Here is a 20,638-nt window from a genome sequence, read left to right as displayed (position 1 = left end):
GAGGGCTTATTACTGTACAAGAACCCGCGGAAATACTATGTATATATCAATGCTAGCTTAACTTTTGGTACAGTGTTCACACAAACCTTTCGCTGAGAAACAAAACCCCTTATCGCTGTTGCCTTTGCGCACAGACCGCCAATTAACATACAATGCTATAAGTTTCATCATGAAACAAAGAATTGTAAGACCTGCCCTTAGTCGTAGCAGCTAAATGGAATTATGGTACTCCAACCCAGTCAATCACACACTTAGAAAGATGGGTGCCATCTGGGTAAATGCAGGGCCAGAACGAAGCCCCTTTCCAAAGGGGTATTATGAGTACTCCCTTATCTTTGCACCTCTTTTGCACCTCCCGCGAACACTTTCTTTACAACATTCCAGGTCAGAAAAATCTCCCTTCGCGTGTGTTGTAAAAATACATGAATCTATGGGATCATCGAAAAACTCTGAAAATTCGGAGTTCCCTGACACGGGTTCTACATCATATAAATCATAAAAATTAGCACCTAACTTCTTCCCTTCTTGTTGTACTGCGGCAACCGCCAACAGAGGACATTCATTCCGCCAATGACCTGGTTTACCACAACTAAACCATGTGCCGCGTTTTGGAGCCGTCCCAGTTGAAAATGGAAATGAGCCTATGCCTCTTGGACCTCCCGTGGAAGGAGAAAAACGGGGAGAACAATTTCTTAACATAGAGAAAAAGGGCTGAGTGACGGCGATGAGCTTACAATTCTGTTTCCTGGTGATCTAGGATTCCTGAACCAGTGGCGAGCCTTCGCGGCTTTGGCGGCGCGAGATGCGACTATTTTCCGTTAAGCTTCTTTTTCGGCTTTCTTCATTTTCTTGGCGTCCTGATCATCGTCGGCGAGCTCGTTATCAAGGTATTCCCCAACAGTTTTACAGTCGTAGTCAGATTTGTCTGCTATGAGAAGGAGCTTTTGGCGCTGATCGATAAGCTCAAAACCTTCGTTAAGCTTGGCAATGCATGCCTCGTTCTTTCCCGCCACGACGGCGTCCTTGGCCTCGTTCACCGCAGACTTCACTTGTTCGTTATGCTTATACTGTTGTTCGTGCCCCTTCTTCTTAAAAATGCGAGGTTCAGTTCGCTCATTTGAGTGTTTGGAGACTCCCCCAGCTGTCTCTCCATAGATTCCAACTTGTTGTCCGTGATGGACGAGAGTTTTTCCAGCATTGTTGATTGCTGCCGTTCCAGTTCGGCTTGGATTGTAGGATCCATGTTCGGTATAAAGCAACGAAGAGAAATGTGACCGCTGAGCTTCGAATTAAAAAGATTACGGCGATAAAAATCGAGAAAAGCGAAAAGAGCATTGACAAACGAAACTCAGGCAGCGCTGTGAGCTTAGAATGATCACCTCAGTAAAATCCCGCGTTTTTATACTTGAGTGTCCGTGATAGCTGTCAATAAGTTGGAACCGTGAAAACAATAATTTGCTGCTATTCTTAGAACCCCAGCAAATAACAATTCTAAAAGAAAAGAATCCAGCCTTTGGTCGAGGCATTTAAGAAAATACATATGTATACGAAGGCGCTAAGTGAGCCAGGAGTGTCAGACATGCAAAAGCTCAGTTTTAAATAGCTCTGACCCAGAATAGGAGTCCAACTTTTGGTCGAGTTACAGTCGACTCCCGATAACTCGAACCTTCAAGGGAAATCGGAAAAAGGTTCGAGTTATCGGGAGTTCGAGTTACCGGGAGTTCGAAGAAAGTAACCGAGAGTAAGGTAAAAAACAGTTTTTACTGGACAGTAAACATTTTAATCACATTTAATTGTAGAAATGGCAAGTGAAAATTAATAGATACTTTTAGTTTATAAATCAGAACGTAACGTGACAAAACATACCCTAAATAGAGCATGCGTTTTACTGTTTTGAGAAGAAAAGCTGTTTCACGTTAGCCGGTGACAATCAACATTAGCCTCCACCAGTAAACTACACACCGAATGCAAATATGGCGGACCTCTCGGCCGGCCCGGGTCTAGTTGCGCGAAAGCGAGGCTAGCTAGGCCTCGAGAGTTTTGTTTTGACTGCGCGTCTTAGCGGTTGAGTCGATCGATATGGTTTGCATCGAGTTGTTGCATGCCTGAGGGCCACCAAAAAGAAGATTTTACTCTAGCTAGAATAGCCTTTACTTTCCCGAGATCTTTTCACAAAGAAACTTAAGGATTCATGCGATTCGGCGCGGCGATGGGAAGCACTTAACAACGAAACTGTGCACACTCACTTGCTTTAGATGAGAAGACTCGCGAAAGTATTTGAATGAAATAATTTTCACAAGAGATGGTGCTGTTCCAAGATGTTTGCATGGTCTGTTATTTATCCAACAAAAGGTAAACATTCTCGAGAACGGGAGCATCCGCGGTGGACCGTAAGATCTTTTAGATTTCACGCTGAAAACAGCTGCATTAAAATATAACAACAACAATAACAATCGCCTGTTAATCCTACAAGCGTGGCCTGTGAAACTATGTAAGAACCAGAAGAAAGCGACATATTTCAAGAACAGTCCTTGACCAAAATGCACTGAAAAAACTAACGGAGGAACCGTTGCCAACTAAGAAAGTAGGAAGAAGAAAAAAGGTTCTGAAAGAAAAAGAGCGTGCAAATATTAGAGCATTGTATTTGACCTTGCGCGTGATCTATTTTAGCAACTTGTCGAATGGTTTCGAGATAACCTAACAGCGATTTTCCAAAAATTGCTTCTTTTATGGCACTGCTCAAACTCTTGAACACAGGATCGTGAAGACTGTGAAAAAACATTCACCCTTGTTGTTTGTCGTTGTGCCCCTAAGAGCGCCTAAAGATTGGTAAATCGCGACGGGGGATTCACTCGTTCTCGAGGATAGTTACCTTTCCTTGGTAAGAGAACGGACAAAGCAAACTTGAAATAGAACCATGAATCTTTCAGTTATTCACCCATTCTAATTGTTTGGTGAGTCCTCTCTTCTGAAGTGAAGCGAGCACACTTTCGTTCTTTTAAAAAATAACTCCGTGATAGTAGAGTGCTTCCATTCGCCGCGCCGAATCGCTTGAATCCATTTCTTTCTTCGTAAAGAACTTTGACAAAGCGAAGATAATCAACTTTCGTCTCTGCTGGAGTTAAATCTCCTATTTGATGGCTCTTAAGCACGTAACAACTCGAAGGAAACCATATTCATCGACTGAATCGCTAAGACGCGCAGTCAAAACAAAACTATCGAGGCCTCACTAGCCTCGCTTTCGCGCAACTAGACCCGGGCCGACCGAGAGATCCGCCATGTTTGCATTCGGTGTATACTCCTACGTACAACACGTCAATAGGAAATCCAAAATTCAATGTTTCGGACGCCAGTAGACGGTTTTTTTCCCGACTTTTAAAGGGCTCAAAACATGGTTCGAGTTATCGAGGGTAAAATTATATAAAAAATGACCTGAAGGGAAACCAAAATTGGTTCGAGTTAGCGGGAGTTCGAGTTATAGAGGGTTCGAGTTACCGAGGGTAAAATTACAGTGAATGTATGACGGAAATCCAGGGGAAATCGATTTTGGTTCGAGTTACCGAGGGTTCGAGTTATCGGGAGTCGACTGTATTTACCAAAAATGCACTAATAAACACGCTTCTAACGGACAAATGACCTTTTTCCAAAGCCCCAACTGGGGGACAAGCCACTGACAAGCTGGTCACGCAGCGCATGTTAATTGCATACATACATGCATAACAAAGTTTTTCTACTCAATATTGCTTCATATGGACTTAAATACAGAACTGTTTCGTAGACCAACAAAGCGTTGGTCCGCTCATCAGTTAAATTCCATACACACTGAAGTAACGCTTCACCGATCACCGATTCGAACGCAATAGGAATATACATTTCTAAACTTATGATTGGTACTTAAAGGTGCGATTTGAGGGAGAATTTTCGCTTATGCCTACAAGTTGATACAAGTTCGTTACGTTTCGGTTAGGTGTTGCCATTTCCAGTTTACATAAAATTTAGAGTTTCTCGGTATTACATGGGTTACCTCGTTTGGTGAGATTGGTATAGGAGTTAGTCCTGGCTATAATTTTCCAGGAGATCGCAAAATCTTTCCTTTTTGTTATTACCGCTCCATTATTGTTGAGGACTATTCTGGATTTACCAGTGTGGAACCAATTTGAAGCTGTACATACATACATACATACATACATACATACATACATACATACATACATACATACATACATACATACATACATACATACATACATACATACATGTTTTATTATCTTTCCCGAAGGGGCTTTTTAAAGACGATATACTGAATAAGCTATTAAGTACAGCAAAAAATTATAAAATTAACTGGCTAATTCTAACTATTACGATAAGAATATCAACAATAAACAGAGAGGTAACCTACCACTTAATAAATATATTAGTTGTAGTGGAAATCTTCAAAAAATATACAAATGTTCAAAGCCGAAGAAATTAGGTCTCATATAGTTCCTGCAATAACTTAGATCTAAGCGACTGTTTAAAAAGTTTTACATTCCTACAAAGTTTAAGAGACGGGTCAAGGAAATTCCATAAATTTAAAGTTCTTTGTCCACTTGCCGTTTAAAAAAGAGGTTTTAAACAGAAGCATATTTCAATCAGTTTGCTTGAAAAATGCCGTTATAAAACAGGTGTGAAAATGTGTTTGTGGGGTGGGGGGGGGGGCGGTTATTGCTCTAAGGTAATTACTTTTTGCAAGAATTTTTATTTTCGGTCACGAAAGTTGCGTAAAATATATTTTACCAACCCATGGCATTGCCACTCCGTCCCCCAACATCCAATCACTGCAAACTAAAAGAGAAAATAAGGAATCACAAATCACGGACTTTCTATTCCAAAAAACGGAGTCAGGAAATCTTATGGAAGCAAGGACCAACGTTACAAAAAAGAAGAACCGGATCCTAACATAGGATCTAATCAGCTATAAGTTGAAATATCGAACAAAAGAAGCATGGCTGATTTTACAGTCGGGGATATATAATTATTTTCTGTTACCAATTTCGGAAGGCGCGGCCCTGAACAAGGAAGGCCGTGCCTTCCGAAATATTGGTAACGAAAAAATATATATTCCCGACTGTAAAATCAGCCTTGCTTCTCATCTTCGCAAAAACCTTTCAATGACCACGTACCCCCTAATGACCTCACCGGTGCAATGTTTCAACCAGTGATTGAAACATGCGTGACAGCTAGTCACGAGACAAAGGACTTTTAGTGTATTTTCCTAACTACCTCGTCTAAAGGTTGGGCTCTTTTCTTTTGGAAGTACACCGTTATTACAATAATGCACCTGTCAACAATCTGAGTCCGCTCTAATAAAAACTGAACTTTAGCGTGTGTCTAAAAAAACTTAAAAATGACATAAGAAAAAAGCCGCGGACTCCTTATAGAGACGGTTCAGAGTCTTTTAATGCAACATCACCTCCTGGTTCGTAACAATTCTTGGGTTGCACGTGACGTCACCAAAAATCAAACTTAGAAACTATCGATTCTTCTGAGTTTCTACTTTCACGAGGTATTACAGTACCTAAACACCTTTACATAAAAAAGTTTTTGGTTCGAAAGGGTTCTTCGTTTTGCGAGAGAGGACTCTTGAATTCCAAGGCTTTTGCGTGACGCGGCATTTAGATGGCGGCTGGGAAAGCTCTTACGTGGGTTAAAACATAACCGATTTTGGGAGATTTTGCAATGTAAACATTCCTTGTCTCAGAATAAATATTACTGTAATCTGTATGAGTTCCTCAAGCGAAGAATTCACGCATTAGTAGGAAAACTAGAAAACAGTTGGTATCCGGCGGCCATATTGGTGTTCCTGAAAGGGACACCAACATGGCGTTTCCATACAAAGCTTTATAAATTTAAGTAAACCGTTTTCCCCAATATCTCGCATTTGAAATATTTCACAGACCTGATTCTTGGCAAGGGTTTTTGTATATTTATCTTTTTTTATTTCCCAGATTCTAGTCCTTCTATATTGAATGGTTTGCATTTTTATTTTTCATTGCGTGACAGTGCAAGCCAAGAATAGACTTCGCCACAAATATCCGAAGATCGCGACGTTAAAAATCGCTTTGTCTGTTAAGTCATATCCTGGTCCCAGAAATTTTTCTTCGCGAAAGAGAGAGAGCCGCGAACCCGGCGTCGAGGAGAGAGAGAGGGAAAAAACCTCTGGTTAGCCTCGAATCTCACTCTCATGCAGTCGATTGCTGTCAAACGCGCCAAATTGCATTTTTAGCTGCAATTCATTCTTCTATAAAATTTTGATCTGAGAACACTAAAGATCTGGGCCCAACGTGACAAAACATTACAAGAAATCATCGCATTCACGGACAAAAGAAAATCTTTAAGTTATTCCGATCAAGAAAGCAGTTTGGAGTAAATTAAAGAACCTTAAGTGGCTCGACTGGATTTTTTGGGGTTGATACCTCCCAAGTTTGAGCATTAACTACGTCGGCATGAGTAAAGATATGGAAAAAAGGTTACCACAACTGTATTATATAAAGATGAAAATTTCTTATGATCTGGGTTTTATTGCAATCGGAGTCGCCATGGCAACGTAATGACGCCATTACGTTTTTCATTTATCGTTGCGTTTCTCTGTACCAGGAGTTTTTTGAAGAAATCGCTTAAGGGAGTATGTGCCTGCCATAATTGCCTCCATTATGGCAAAGTTTGAAGAAATTCTATGAGAGCGTTTTCGAGATATTTCGAAATGCAGTTTTAAGAATCATCAAAGCAGTGAAATAGCATGCTAGCCGCTCAATTCGCTAATATTTTAAGAAAATGATGAGCTTTGGGAACGCAGCTTCTCTCATAGTGGATTGATTCCATTGAAAACTGCATACAAAAGAAGAGGGGAATTGCTCAGAGCGATCGCGTGTAAGAAGAATTTTATTAACTTGCATTCAGATGCTTTTGATACAGTTTTTGGAGGTAATTTGTTCCATGCCTAAAAATTTCGCATTTTTCCAAAAACCGCTCGATAAATTTTTTTATAAATTCGACAATCCCGAGATCAATCGTCAAGAAATATTCCCTGCAAGTTTCAAGAACATTGAAAACAAGGGAAGGCGTCTAAATAGGGACTCAAACATAACCAATTTTCCCCCAAGATTTTGTGTTTACAAGTGAGCGTTCTCATTATTCACTGGCATTGTTTTCAAGTTTCATATGCACGTGCACAACTAGCAAAAGATATAAATTTGCATCAAAAAGAACTCTCGATTACTTTCCGAAGAAATATCAGGTATATGCTAATAATTGGCTTGTCGTCACAGATAGCAGTGAGAGCCGAAACGGTGAACGTCACGGCTCATCGTGTAGGATGCAATACTTAACTATCTTACTCGGGTTATAACATCACAGAAACTCTAATACAAAATACAATAGTTTATTGACACTCCCCTGGTGGGGCTTTTCAGTGACAATGCGACTACTAATTAAGATAAGAGAAGTAGTTAACAATTCAATTAAAAAGGAAAGAGTGCGGTGAACAAAAGCAATATAAACATACCTATTCAAGAGTTAATCGAATAATAAATATTCTCACTACGTACTATACAATATGCATATTTTAAAGTTAAAATTATAATAAAATAAGATACTAGTAAGATACTAAAATACTATCATAACGTGCTATTTAAAAAGTCAGTAATCAATTTATTATTCAAATAAAATTTAAAAGTAGAAATCGATTTTGCAGTTTTAAGAGTACTGTCTAGATTGTTCCAAATGTGCACCATACGGTCGTGGAATGTTCTCTGTCCGGTACTCGACTTATACTCTCACAAAGACTTATAACTCTCACAAAGAGTTGCTCTGATGTTATAATGTATCACTAACCTCTTTCGGCCCGTTAATTAGCATATCCCGGAGATTTAACCGAGGGTCCTTTTTGATGCAAATTCTATCTTTTTGCTAAATGTGCACGTGTATAGGAAACTTGAAAACAATGCCAGTGAATAATGAGGACGCTCGCTTGTAAACACAAAATTTGGGGGAAAAATTGGCTATATTTGAGGCCCTATTTAAAAGCCTTTCCTGTTTTCAATGTTCTTAAAACTTGCAGGGAATATTTCTTGACGATTGATCTCGGGATTGTCGAATTTATAAAAACATTTATCGAGCGGTTTTTGGAAAAATGCGAAATTTTTAGGCATGGAACAAATTACCTCCAAAAACTGTATCAAAAGCATCTGAATGCAAGTTAATAAAATCCTTCTTACTCGCGATCGCCCAGAGCAATTCCCCTCTTTTTTTGTATGCAGTTTTCAATGGAATCAATCCACTATGAGATGAAGCCGCGTTCCCAAAGCTTGTCATTTTCTTAAAATATTAGCGAATTGAGCGGCTAGCACGCTATTTCACTGTTTTTATGATTCTTAAAACTGCATTTCAAAATATTTCGAAAACGCTCTCATAGAATTTCTTCAAACTTTGCCATAATGGAGGCAATTATGGCAGGCACATACTCCCTTAAGCGATTTCTTCAAAAAACTCCTGGTACAGAGAAACACAACGATAAATGAAAAACGTAATGGCGTCATTACGTTGCCATGGCGACTCCGATTGCAATAAAACCCAGATCATAAGAAATTTTCATCTTTATGTAATACAGTTGTGGTAACCTTTTTTCCATATCTTTACTCATGCCGACGTAGTTAAGGCTCAAACTTGGGAGGTATCCCGCTAAAAAAATCCAGTCGAGCCACCTTAAACCCCTCTTTAGCTGCAATAAAGAGCTTTACGTTCCAAAAGAGCAAGCAGCATTTTGGCTTGAGGTAGAAGTCGTGTGCTGCCTACCGACTCCCTTTTTTCACATAGCATGATAGATGAAAGAACCGGGGGAGGAAGTCGATGGGTCGTCATCTCCCACGCCCACAAAGGCTTCTGTTGTCTCGACTGATGATCGCTCAAACGTGAGCAAAAATTCAAAAGTTGAGTTGAAAATACAGCTATTTGGAGAAAGGCTGCCAGAAAAATATGTACGCGACAATCCCGAAAGGTGATACGGGATCAACACACTGTTCCTAATGACTGTAGCTGTCGAAACCTACTTCTGTTGCTTTCCTTTGGCACTCGCAAACATATCTCCGTGGCCTCCTTTGCCATTCTATCAAATGTCTTTTTCAAACTCATTAATTATTCATACGGTTATAAGCCAATCAGAGTGCCCCATTTTAGTCAGCTGGATGTATCCTGATACCCAATGAAAATCTAGATCAAGATTACTCCGGTTAGTTCAAAAACTGATGAAAACACTGATCAAGACACTTGAATTTTAATCAGTCTTCATACTAAATACAGTATATTTGCCGCTTCAGTCATTACTTACAACAACAATAGGGCAACATATTATTCTTTCTTCGACACCGTTACATTAATTGTACAGTTTTGACATTTTCCTTTCTGGAAAACAACACACCAAATTCAATTCCCAAAACAGTGCATTTTAAAATTCTGAACAATGCGGTCTAAAAGTTGTCAAATACTTTTTGTCACTAGCGTCCAGAAAATTCAAAGCTTCGGATCTATTTTTCTCGTCCAAATAACGCTTGAGCGCACAAATGATACAATAAACAGTCTTGGAAGGGTATCTTCCACCAGACTTTTTAGCTACCTCCATCATGAATTTTGACAACCAATAGTTCAGCGACAGAGCATCCATTCCGGCAATATCTGCGCTCAGAGCGGTAACCTTGTGTAAATCGTAGTCCTTGAAGAGACCACCACAATCTAATACCGGAAATTGAACCTCTCGTAACCTCTGCCATTCGGCAAAAATGCTCACAGCCCACTTGTTTTTATACTTAGTTGAAGCTGGAACGGCGTCATTCAGAAGGAACATTTTCTTGAAAAGAAGTTTTAGGAACGCCAAATCGTTCTGATCCGGACTCGACCTCCATCACGCACAGTAATGTTAATCTGCTAAAAAACCCGCCAGCATGGCCGCATATTAAATATTCATTTCATTTACCACGAATAAGAAACAAACAAGGGCCTATTGAGCACGTCTCCTAATTAGCTATTCTTCGGAAATAATTCCACTCAATTCTCACATTAGTTTGAGAAGCCAGCTCAAAAACTCGTGCTTCGTGTTTCATCAGGGGTTCCAGACACCTCGAAACAATAAAAGCACTCGGCCTGCGGCCTCGTGCTTTCATCTGTTTCTCGGTGTCCGGAACCCCTGATGAAACACTCGCACTCGTTTTTGACATATTACTTGAAGAACAGTGCACTGAAAATTACCCACAATACCTTTCGCGATTGTCGCATGCCCTTTTTCCGACAACCTTTCTCGAAATAGCTGCATACGAAGTTGAGTTTGAAATATTACGCGGTGACTGGCGAAATGCGCCGACTGAGTATCGACTACAAAGTTCTCATCTCAGTCAAGTGTAGAGTACTGGTTCAGGCATCAAAAGTAATAAAAAGAAGCAGTGTATAAAAATTTGTTCATCAAGTTGAAAATTGCATGGTTTGACTTGCGTGTGATTTGACAAAGCTAGTTGAAAATGTACAGCGAGCAAGGTCAAATAAAAAAGTTGAGTTCAGAAGCTGAAAGGCAAGGGTAAAATTGTTTTCCAGTGATGGAAAAAAAATGTAAAATTTTGAATTCAGCCGTAAAATTCAAGTGTTGAAGTTCAAAGCATGAATTTTGGCGGGGATAGTGCTTCATAGAAACCAACAGTATTCCCAACGACTCCTTCAAAATCCGTCTAGTTCTTATCTCATCCAGCGCGATTGCAAACCACGACGTTATTATTATAATAAGGGATTGAGACCAGACGAGAAAAGACGGACTGTTGACTCTTTTGTAGTAAACAAACCCTCCGTCAGCCCGGAAACGGAGTAACCGATTGGTGAATTGCACAGCTGTTGACAGGTAATTGACTGGTCTGTGGTAAGATTGCAAGCAACAAAAATAGTCACGCGTCAAAACCAACTCCAAACAATAGTGAACCAAGCAGTAATCTCAGTAATAAAACTTTTAAGGATATCTTACAGAGGGAAACTGCAGTAAATTTCCTCAAGGGAAACGAATTCAAGGCAATCGTACCAGATTTAAAAAAATTGTAACTTTTCTAGTTGTTTATATTCTATTTATAAATCGTTTCAAGTTCTCGGGTTTAATTGATTAATTAAATTACCTTGACAGCTTCATTGTCCCCAGACGAAACAAAAGAGTCAGCAGTCTCTTATTTTTTCTTCTCGGGCTTAGCCCTCGTTTCTCGCGGCTTTGCCGCTCGCGTGCTTAGGTTTCGCGTGCAGTAACTTTGCAAAGAAAAATAAGAGACTGCTGGCAGTCTAGTTTCAAGTTTTTTTTTCTATAAAAGGGAGGGTGTTATAATATTGTAAATATTCACCCTCTGTGTTCACGTTTCATATGCACGTGCTGCTTTATACGTTATATATTCAGTTTCGCTTGTACCTTTCAGGGCCTTGGTATACATTAAAATGTCTGTTTAGTACTCGCTTATACGTACTAAGGTTCGTTGTGTTATTACATATTGCGCTACAATTTAAGGAACAGTAATCACAATCTCATTCAACCATCCTATAATAATCGATATAATCACAATTCTTTCACTTACAAGGCTTCGCATTTGTGGAATCAGCTTCCTTCTTACATTAAAAGATCGACTTAGGTAAGCGAATTTCGTAAGCATTTAAGACCTGTTAATGTTATAAACTTAAGAAACAGTTATAAATGTAATTTTTGTATACCTTAGATTTGTTTATTTATTTATTTATTTTATCTTAGGGCTTTAAACTTATTCTTACGGTTTTTAGTTTTTAATTAATTCAGTGGGATGCGGGAGGGAATAGCTTTGACCTTGTATTTTTATTGATATCTTTATTGAAATGATTTTATTTTTATTAATTTAGTATTTTTATTGTCATACGTTTCATACAGGAGCATCTGGCTCGGATGATCGGGGCAGCCCAATCCCACGTATTGACGTAAATAAATTGATTGATTGATTGATTGATTGATTGATTGATTGAAGTAGTCCTCTTTCTTAAAGAAGGATCAAACAATACTGGTTGATTAAGCAAAGTTCTTCTTCTGACATCTAACACCAACTAGCACCTCCTCCTTCAATTCTTGTGGGCGTATGCTTTATGCTTTCGGCTTTATGCTGTGCTCTTTTTGTTTGTTATTTGTTTTTTGTTAAGCCATTCTTGCTATGCTTTAGCTTATACTCATCTGTTATATTTTTATTTATTTCTAATTTTTCTTCCTTTAATGTGTTTCTTTTTGTGAATTAAGCTACATTTCAGATGTATACATTATATGTCTAGAGGCTAACTCGAAAACCTCTCGATTCATTTAGGCTCTAGGCCAGAGGGGAGAAAGTAACTCTATTGTTTTCCACCTAAGTTTCTTGACCCACTCCGCCTGCCAGTATGACGTCACATAGTAACGGGCAAGATCCTCGGGTCGCTTGTGCAAATTAGCGAGGGATACGACAGTTATTTGGACTAGCGAGGTCGAGGAAAAGCTAAGGCTAAGAAGCTAGCAAATATTGCTATATATATCGCTTATTTGATCAAATGTGTGTGAGCTTTGGTGTTGCTATAATCTGTTTGTGTAAACCGTTTTGATATTTTGTGTCCATGATCGTATAATTTTGTTAATTTGTTTTATGCGCCGTGTTGCGGGATCGCCATCGATTTTACGGGACCGGCAAGGTCTTCAAACTTAAGTGTTTTTTTCTCTAAAATGGGCAAGGTCTAGTCTGTAGAATAGGAGGTTCCATTCACCGTGTTTATATTTTATCTATTCTTTCGCTAACTAAAAGGGCCGAAGTTCATATCATTCCTTTCGAGTGTTGGCCTCTGTTGATCTCTTCTCCATCAAATTCAGTAAAGCTAGGTCGATAGATTATGTACATCGAGTCGGCCCTTTGAAACCGAAATAATGCGAAATAGCTTTGAAATACGCGCTTAAGCTAATTTTCCTCAAATGTATATTTGAATTCATGATAAAAACAGCTCCACCAGCTTCAAACAACGTCTGTGGCAGAGAGAAATTGTTTTGATATGACAAAATTAATTATTAATTGTTTGTCACTGTGGTGCAGTGGTCAAGGAGTTGCTTGCACCTGCAGATAAACCGGGTTCGACTCCCGGTGACGCCATTTGCTGTTTCTTTGTACCGTTTTTTTTTTCTGTTTGGTCTCTTTTTTTAATACTATTTCTCCTTTTGGCCTTTTTTTCTTTATTCTTACTGCTCACCCTGCTGGTCATGCACTTGGATCAATATATATTTTAAGCTTAAGTCCGGAGTTTTATTTTGGAAAAGGGTTAAGTCTAGTTTTCTATGACAATAGAAACCTTAAAATCTCCAAATCCAAGAAATCGGAATAGTAAAAAATCGAAATGTTTATTCGTCTCTGCGATGAACACTTTGCTTGCCATTTTGAAAGTCACTGACGCGAGACGTGACGTCATACCTGGAGGCGAACTGTACCACAGATTTCCTTGGAGACACCTCCCTCCCCCCCCTGCTCCAGGCATTTCCTTCATTAATACATATTTTTCCTTATCTTAAAAGTTAACTAAAAAACGTAAATATGTATGCAATGTAACTTAAAAAGATATGGGAGTTGAAAAACAAAGTTGTTGTTATTGTTAAAAGGTTACCAAAACACAAACACAGCGCTGGCCTACACAACAGCGGAGCTATGAGGGGACTCTATCTTAACCTACAAATGTTTAGGATCGAGAACCATTAACTATGAGCAAGGTTTGGTAATGCATTAATAACTGTCATAACTAATATCCTGACGGCACGGTCATGCAATATTCCAACCTGGTCGCTAGGGAAAAGCCCTGGGACGAGTTTAACGCCATTCGTATTACCTGTAATTCTCATTATATCTTCATTAATCACTGTTAGTTTTTTCACTGCAACCTTTTATATGAGGTGGTATAGTAGGAGGGCATGTAAGGTTTTGAAAGGCGCCACAATTACAAATTCGTCCCAAGACTTTTTCCATGAATGTGGCTAGTAATGCGCTATGAATGGTCCCGCAAAGCAAATTGTCTCCATCGTCTGAGAATGACCACCAATACCACTCGCTGAACCAGTCAACTATTAAGTAACATTAAAACAAAAATTGCAGACATAAATACACCTGGGTAGTGACTGAGATCGCTTGGTGGGTAAGGATTACTAACAGGAATTTTTAAAAGAAAAATGTCTAGCGTAGTAACTCATAAAATGATCAATTTTTATCTTAACGTATTCGTTACAGCAAAAGCTGGAAGAAACAGACTTACCGCAGTGTGGCCGTTACGGAGGATGTTCAAGGCTAGGAAAGTTATTTAACCAGAGTCTCGGGTCACATTTATGTTGAAAAATAACAAGGCTGTTTTCAATGTAAGATCTTGGCAAATGTGTATTTAGAAACTACGCGCACTAGTGATAGTCATGTAGTTGCAACTATCCCCTAATAACAAAACTGTTTTCAATACAAGATCTTGGCAAATGTGTATTTAGAAAATACGCCCAGTAGTGATAGTAAGGCAGTTTCAACTATCCCGGCCTCTCTTTTCCTCTCAACGAAGATTGCTCCTACTTTTAAGAATGTCATTACGGACTCCTTTTGTAAAAGAGTAAAGTAAACTATTTTTCCAAATAATGTAGAATTTTTCTCGTTGGATATGTTTCTCTATTGAACAAAGATGTAGCCAAAAGCCACTATTGGTTCTTCGTCTTCATATTCGTTTCCGCACGAATTATCGTTGTTCATTCCATACCAATTTCCTGAGGCTCCAAAACCGATTCTGGACTTGAACGGATTCTTTGCTCCGCATGGGGATTCGTCTCCAACAATACCAATACGAGCTCTAGCAGTCTGGCTGTTGCCGCTGTTGGTGCCGCTGTTAAAACCTTGCTGGGTACAATTTTCCTGTGAAAGAAGTTTCGAACATGTTACATCATAAAAGCACAAAAAAATTGTTAAGATACAAACTGAACCCAATCATAAGATCAAGATGGCAACTGCCCGTGTGCCCCCGAATATCACAGGGTACCCAGACTATGCATAACATTACATCTTTCCCTGTAGTCCTTAACTGAATAACAAATATAGCAAAGACTGTGAGCCAGTCCTATAACAAGGAAAACTAAATGTTAGAAATGTGTCTTCAGTTTGCAAATAAAATGTTCAGTGTTCAATGTCGTTCAGAACAATGAAATCATTCTCAGTAACGCAGGGGTACGCGGATGACACGCTACTGACTCTGCTGATAATGGGAGATGTAGCTGATGTTAGTTCACTATCAGACTCGTCCCGAAGGTGATTAGGTAGTTGGTTTGCAACAGGGTCTATGCTGTTGGTGTCCCCCGCTACTTCACTGGACGAGTCTTCATGTAATAGGGTTTCTTGTGTCTTCAGAATATCCCTCCGGTTTCGTCTGTAATGATAGCATTCACTTTCACAATATATGATCTTGGTTCGCCTTTGTCAGATCTCTCCAACAACACTGCTGGTTCCCAGGTTCCTATCTGTTGCACCCTGATACTATCTCCAGGTTTTAATGGTTCAAGGGACCTGCAGCGTTGATCAAAATACGTCTTCTGAACTTGCTGTTTTTCTTTCTGCACTCTCTGAACTTCATTGGGGTCGTAGGCCATTGGCTTTAGCAAGGTATTCTTAATAGGAATGATTCTTCTTGTGCGACGTCCCATAAGCAACTGAGTGGAAGAAAGTCCAACTCCAGGAATTGGAGTATTTCGTAATTCCAGAATTGCTAAATAGGGATCTTTGTTATCCTCATATGCTTTTTTGAGGAGCTTCTTGGCTGTTTGTACAGTACGTTCCACTAAGCCATTGCTCTGACGAAATTTCGGTGATGAAGTAACATGCTGAAATTGATACTGTTTGGCAAACCGTTGAAATTCCAAACTGCTAAATTCAGGGCCATTATCTGAATGGAGAACTTCCGGTATTCCATGTCTTGACATATGCTGTTTTAGACAGTTGATGACAGAGGCACTTTTTCTGTCTTTGAGCTGTGTCAATTCAAAGTACTTTGAGTAATAATCCACTAACACAACAAATTTGCTGGTGCCAAAGAAAATAGCCAACATTTCCTTTTCTATGAGAGCACAATTTCGCACGGCACTGTTCAGTGATCTTGATGCATAGGCTACTGGTTGCTCCCCTTGCAGCAAACAGGTACCCAGACCCTCTAAGGAGGCATCAACAGATACAATGATATCGTCATTCACATCAAAATACTTAAGAACAGGTACCGGTGTGATACAGGTGATAAGCTCTCCGTACGCTTTCTGCTGTGTTTCCATCCAGTGCCACTCCACTGACTATTCCAGCAGCTCACGAAGTGGTTTATTAATGCTAGCCAAATTAGGAATGAACTTTTGCAGGTAATTCACCATACCCATAAATCTTTGTAGGCTTGTTTTGTCTTGTGGAACTGACATATTCAAAATGGCCTGAATTCTGTCTGAACTTGATCTCAAGCCATCAGTCCCAAAAACATGTCCCACATATACTGCCTTTCAAACTTGCACTTTTGCTCATTAAATCTTAAATCATTCTTTGCTCTCTCTTCAACACCTGCTTCAGAGTGTGATCATGATCCTCTGTATTCTTGCCCCACACTAGCAAATCGTCAACAATAACTTCAGATTTCTCAATGTCCTCAAGCATCTTGGACACGGCCCTTTGAAAAACCTCTGGGGCTGATACCAGACCAAATGGCAACCTCTCAAATTTAAATCTGCCACAGGGTGTGTTAAACGCAGTAAGCCAAGTACTTTCTTCGGCCAACTTGATATGGTAGAACCCTGATGTAGCATCAAGGGTTGAGAAAACTTTTACTTCTGACATATTTGCAGCTACCTCTTCCACCGTTTTTAAGGGGTAGTGTTCTCTCTTTACCGCTTTATTCAAATCAACAGGATCAAGGCAGATACGGACATCTCCATTTGGCTTCCGAACCACAACGACTGGGTTGACCCACTTGGTAGATTGTTCAATCGCTGTGATAATACCCATATCTTCCATCCGACATAGTTCCGCCTTGGTGGATGTACTACTGAAGTTGCGCTTTCATCAATCTTTATCTCATAGTCACCTAGAAGTGCTCCAATGCTTCTGAACTGGTCTGCATAGGTACTGAGTATTTCTGGTTCGGTGAACTGTGTACCAACTGATGCCACAGTGTATAATCTCTGAATTAACTGAAGGTTAGTGGCAGTTTGCAGCCCTAATACCGGTATTACATCTACGTCAAACACCTGAAACTCAATCACATGATATCTTCCTTAGTACTCAACTGCCACATCACTCTTGCCCAATGTTTTCATGACCGGAATTGGAAAGAAGTTTTGACCCTTTTTTCGGGATGACATTACAGTGAGCTGCATTGTCAATCTTGAAGGATAAGTACTTCTCCTTTTATCATTCTCTGTGTATTTGTTGCGACTTAAAGCACCAATAAAAAAGGCCTGTTCGTCACTGGCACCTTTTTGGTCTACTGCATAAACCTCCCTTTTTTTAGCCTGGCATACACTTGCAAAATGGTTAGGCTTGTGGCAAGCATTTATAAGTCTTTTCATATGCAGGCGAACGGCCTCGTTTGTGACAATATCGTCAGTATTGACATGAAATCATACCTGCTTTGCTACCTTTCGCATTCCCTCGCTCATCGTTCTGACTGTATCCTCTATTCAACGCATCATCTCTTACCACGTGCACTGCCTTTTCTTCGTTCAAAACTTTGAGCTGCCCAGAACTTATTTCAGCCGCCCGACAAATATCAAGGCAGCCCTCCAAGGTCGTTTCTGCTTCTCTTAGAAGTCGGGCTCTCACGGTGTCATCATTTATACCACAAACAATCCGATCAAGGATCAATTCATCTTTCAAATCACCGAATTCAAATCTTGCTGCCTTTTTATGTAAGTCAGTCACTTATGCGTCAATCGTCTCCCTATCAAGTCGATTCCTTGAAAAGAATGAATGTCTTTCTAAAGTTAGGTTCTTCCTCGGATTACAGTAGCGCTCAAACTTCTCCATTATTTTATCTACTTTTTTCGTATCGCCGTCACTGACCTACTGAAACGTGTTGTAAACTTTTAAGGTCTCTGATCCCGCCACTTGCAACAGAGTCATCGCTCTAAACTTTCCTCCTTCTCTTGCTAGGCCTGACGCTACTTCGTAAATCTGAAATTACTGCTTAAAACGCCGCCTGTTTTCCGCTAAATTTCCTGGGAGTACAAGAGTACTCGGAGGCTCTAACTTATCCATATTGGTACTTTTCTTCTGACACCATGTTAAGATATAAACTGAACTCAATCATAAGATCAAGATGGCAACTGCCCCTGGGTCCCCCGAATATCACAGGGTACCAAAACTATGCATAACATTACAAAAATTTCCGCAGTTGTATTTCGGACGTTAATTTTAGGGACCCCTCCGAAACACAGCTACTTTAAAAACATTGTAGAAATGAACCGTTTACAATAAACTAGTTTTAAATCCCTTCATTTTTGTTCGTCATTAAATAGTATGTGTTGTAGTTACCCAGATTTTGGAATTATCAAGCAATTTCGTCCACTCCCCAGCAGTTAAATTGGTTGGTATGTACGTTCCGTTTGATATTACGTGCCACAGGGATGACCCAGAATAGCTAAGCGAGATCCACTTTGCTTCTTCATTTCTGTAGTTCATTCCAAGGCAGAGTCGAGTAAAAGGCGTAGACCAGTAAGTGCTAAGCTTTGTCTCTACCTTCTCCAAGCTCGTACCTCCAGCCACATTGTAGGTAACATTGTCAGTCCAGTATCGAGAATCAAATGTGAATGTTTCCTGCAACAAGAAGAAAACAGAATGCATGCTACAAATTGCAGAAAAAAACTTATCTATTCACTGATCGATGACATTTGCTTCTATTAAGAAAGAACATGTCCACGTTTGCACGACTTCAAAACTGAACGGAATAATTCTAGAAACGTTTCATTCTTCTCATTTACCCTTTGTGAGATAACAAGGAACGAGTTTACGAAATACTTAACAGTTCACTAAGAGGAAAAAATCACGGGGGCTAAGAAGGCTCAAACACAAATCAGTTTCCCAAAACACAAGTCAGTTTTCCAAAACACAAATCAGTTAACCAATACACAAATCAATTTCCCAAAACACAAATCAATTTCAAAAGACTGGGCACGACTTGTTATGAACGAGATGGCCTGGAAAGCAGAGTGACGAAATCGGGCCCAATATGGCGACGACATGTGACTCGTGCAACTTTATCTCCTGATAAAAAGTTTTGCGGTTATTGCGGCAGTGTACTGAAGAATACTATTCAATTTTGCGTAGTGTGGAAATTTTACGACTAATAACACTGAATCTCATTCTTCCACGTTTGATTCGACCAGCAATGGGAATGGGAGAGCTGACTGTGCTGCAGCGCTGGAATTGCCACATTTGATTTAACCTTAATTTCTTCTAAGCCTGTTCCTACCTCGGGGACACCTTCATAAATAATTAAAAAGATGAGAGAAAGTCGCGATTCAAAAAAAGAGCAAGAAAACTAAGAGAATAACTGAGAAAGATGACCCACCTGTAACCGTCAACATTAGAGCATCATGCAATATATTGAAGAGGAAAAAATTGCTCAAGCCCCGACGAGGAAAAACTCTTCCACTAAGGAAGGGTAGAACAGCAGATGGGAGAGGAGCTATTAAAGTTAGCACTGGATGCATAATGCTAATGAAATTGTTTATAGCTCTCAATTGGCCTACAAATTGCTGTACCCAGGTAGGACAGAAGCAAAATCAAAGGGTGCCCCTGGCGAACTCGTGGATTAAGTATTTTAGAAATGAAGGCTGATAATCAACTTGCAATAAACTACCGGTATTAGTCTGTCAAAACATGGGTCATACAATGCAAAATCTCTCTCACAAAGCTAGGGCTTAGTTTGCCGGTTTATGTTAGACACATCTTTACGATAAAAACATGTGAAGGAGCTTGGACTTTTCTGGGTATTCCATCATTCCAGGGCCATATACGACAGTACCTGCCTATATGAGGCTAGAGCCTCCTTGGAGAGCACTATTGTTTACTCAACCAAGAACAAGAAGTCCAAAGACTACTGCAAAGCTGATTTAAAACAACGTATATTGTTTTTTTATAACAATATTTCGGCTGGCCATACCAGCCTTCTTCAGGTTTACAGATATTACTGAACTTATTTAGCAATGACAATATTATACAAATGGAGAATGTCGCAATAAAAGGGAGAGGCGGAAATGACGTAAAAACTGAAAAGGAAAAATACTAAGGACATGGATTACAATAATTCGTCACGGCGGTTTAGGCCATGAGGTTCAAGAGTCATGGCCTTATCTATCAAATGCGACTCCTGGCCTTACGAACTGAGTCACGTGAAGAATGAATTTTCTCTAGTGGGATTAACTGCTTGTCAGTATGAGAATGGTTAGAGTGAGAGAGAAAGTGTTCAGAAACAGTAGTGGGTTTAGATTTAATGTTAGTTTTGTCAACTGCACGTCTGTGTTCGTTAAATCTGTCCTTGAGACGTCGCCTAGTTTCACCTACATATTCTAAATTAC

General features: G+C 39.7%; 1 protein-coding gene across 1 annotated transcript in view; it reads right to left on the bottom strand.

The window, feature by feature from the left end:
- Positions 1-14,570: 14,570 nt before the first annotated feature.
- The window catches only part of LOC140934933 (uncharacterized), a 33,229-nt gene continuing 27,161 nt past the window's right edge, over positions 14,571-20,638 (bottom strand). Inside the window, exons 5-6 of the mRNA XM_073384488.1 lie at positions 18,594-18,875; positions 14,571-14,951 (exon numbers count right to left, since the gene is read on the bottom strand). Coding sequence (XP_073240589.1) covers positions 14,712-14,951; positions 18,594-18,875 — 522 coding nt within the window. The 3' untranslated portion in view covers positions 14,571-14,711. The remainder of the gene's footprint in view (positions 14,952-18,593; positions 18,876-20,638) is intronic.

This window comes from Porites lutea, chromosome 4 (assembly GCF_958299795.1).
Source record: "Porites lutea chromosome 4, jaPorLute2.1, whole genome shotgun sequence".
Classification (NCBI taxonomy): Eukaryota; Metazoa; Cnidaria; class Anthozoa; order Scleractinia; family Poritidae; genus Porites; species Porites lutea.
The sequence above is the reverse complement of the archived record's forward strand: the minus strand, read 5'-3'. Positions and strand labels throughout refer to the sequence as shown.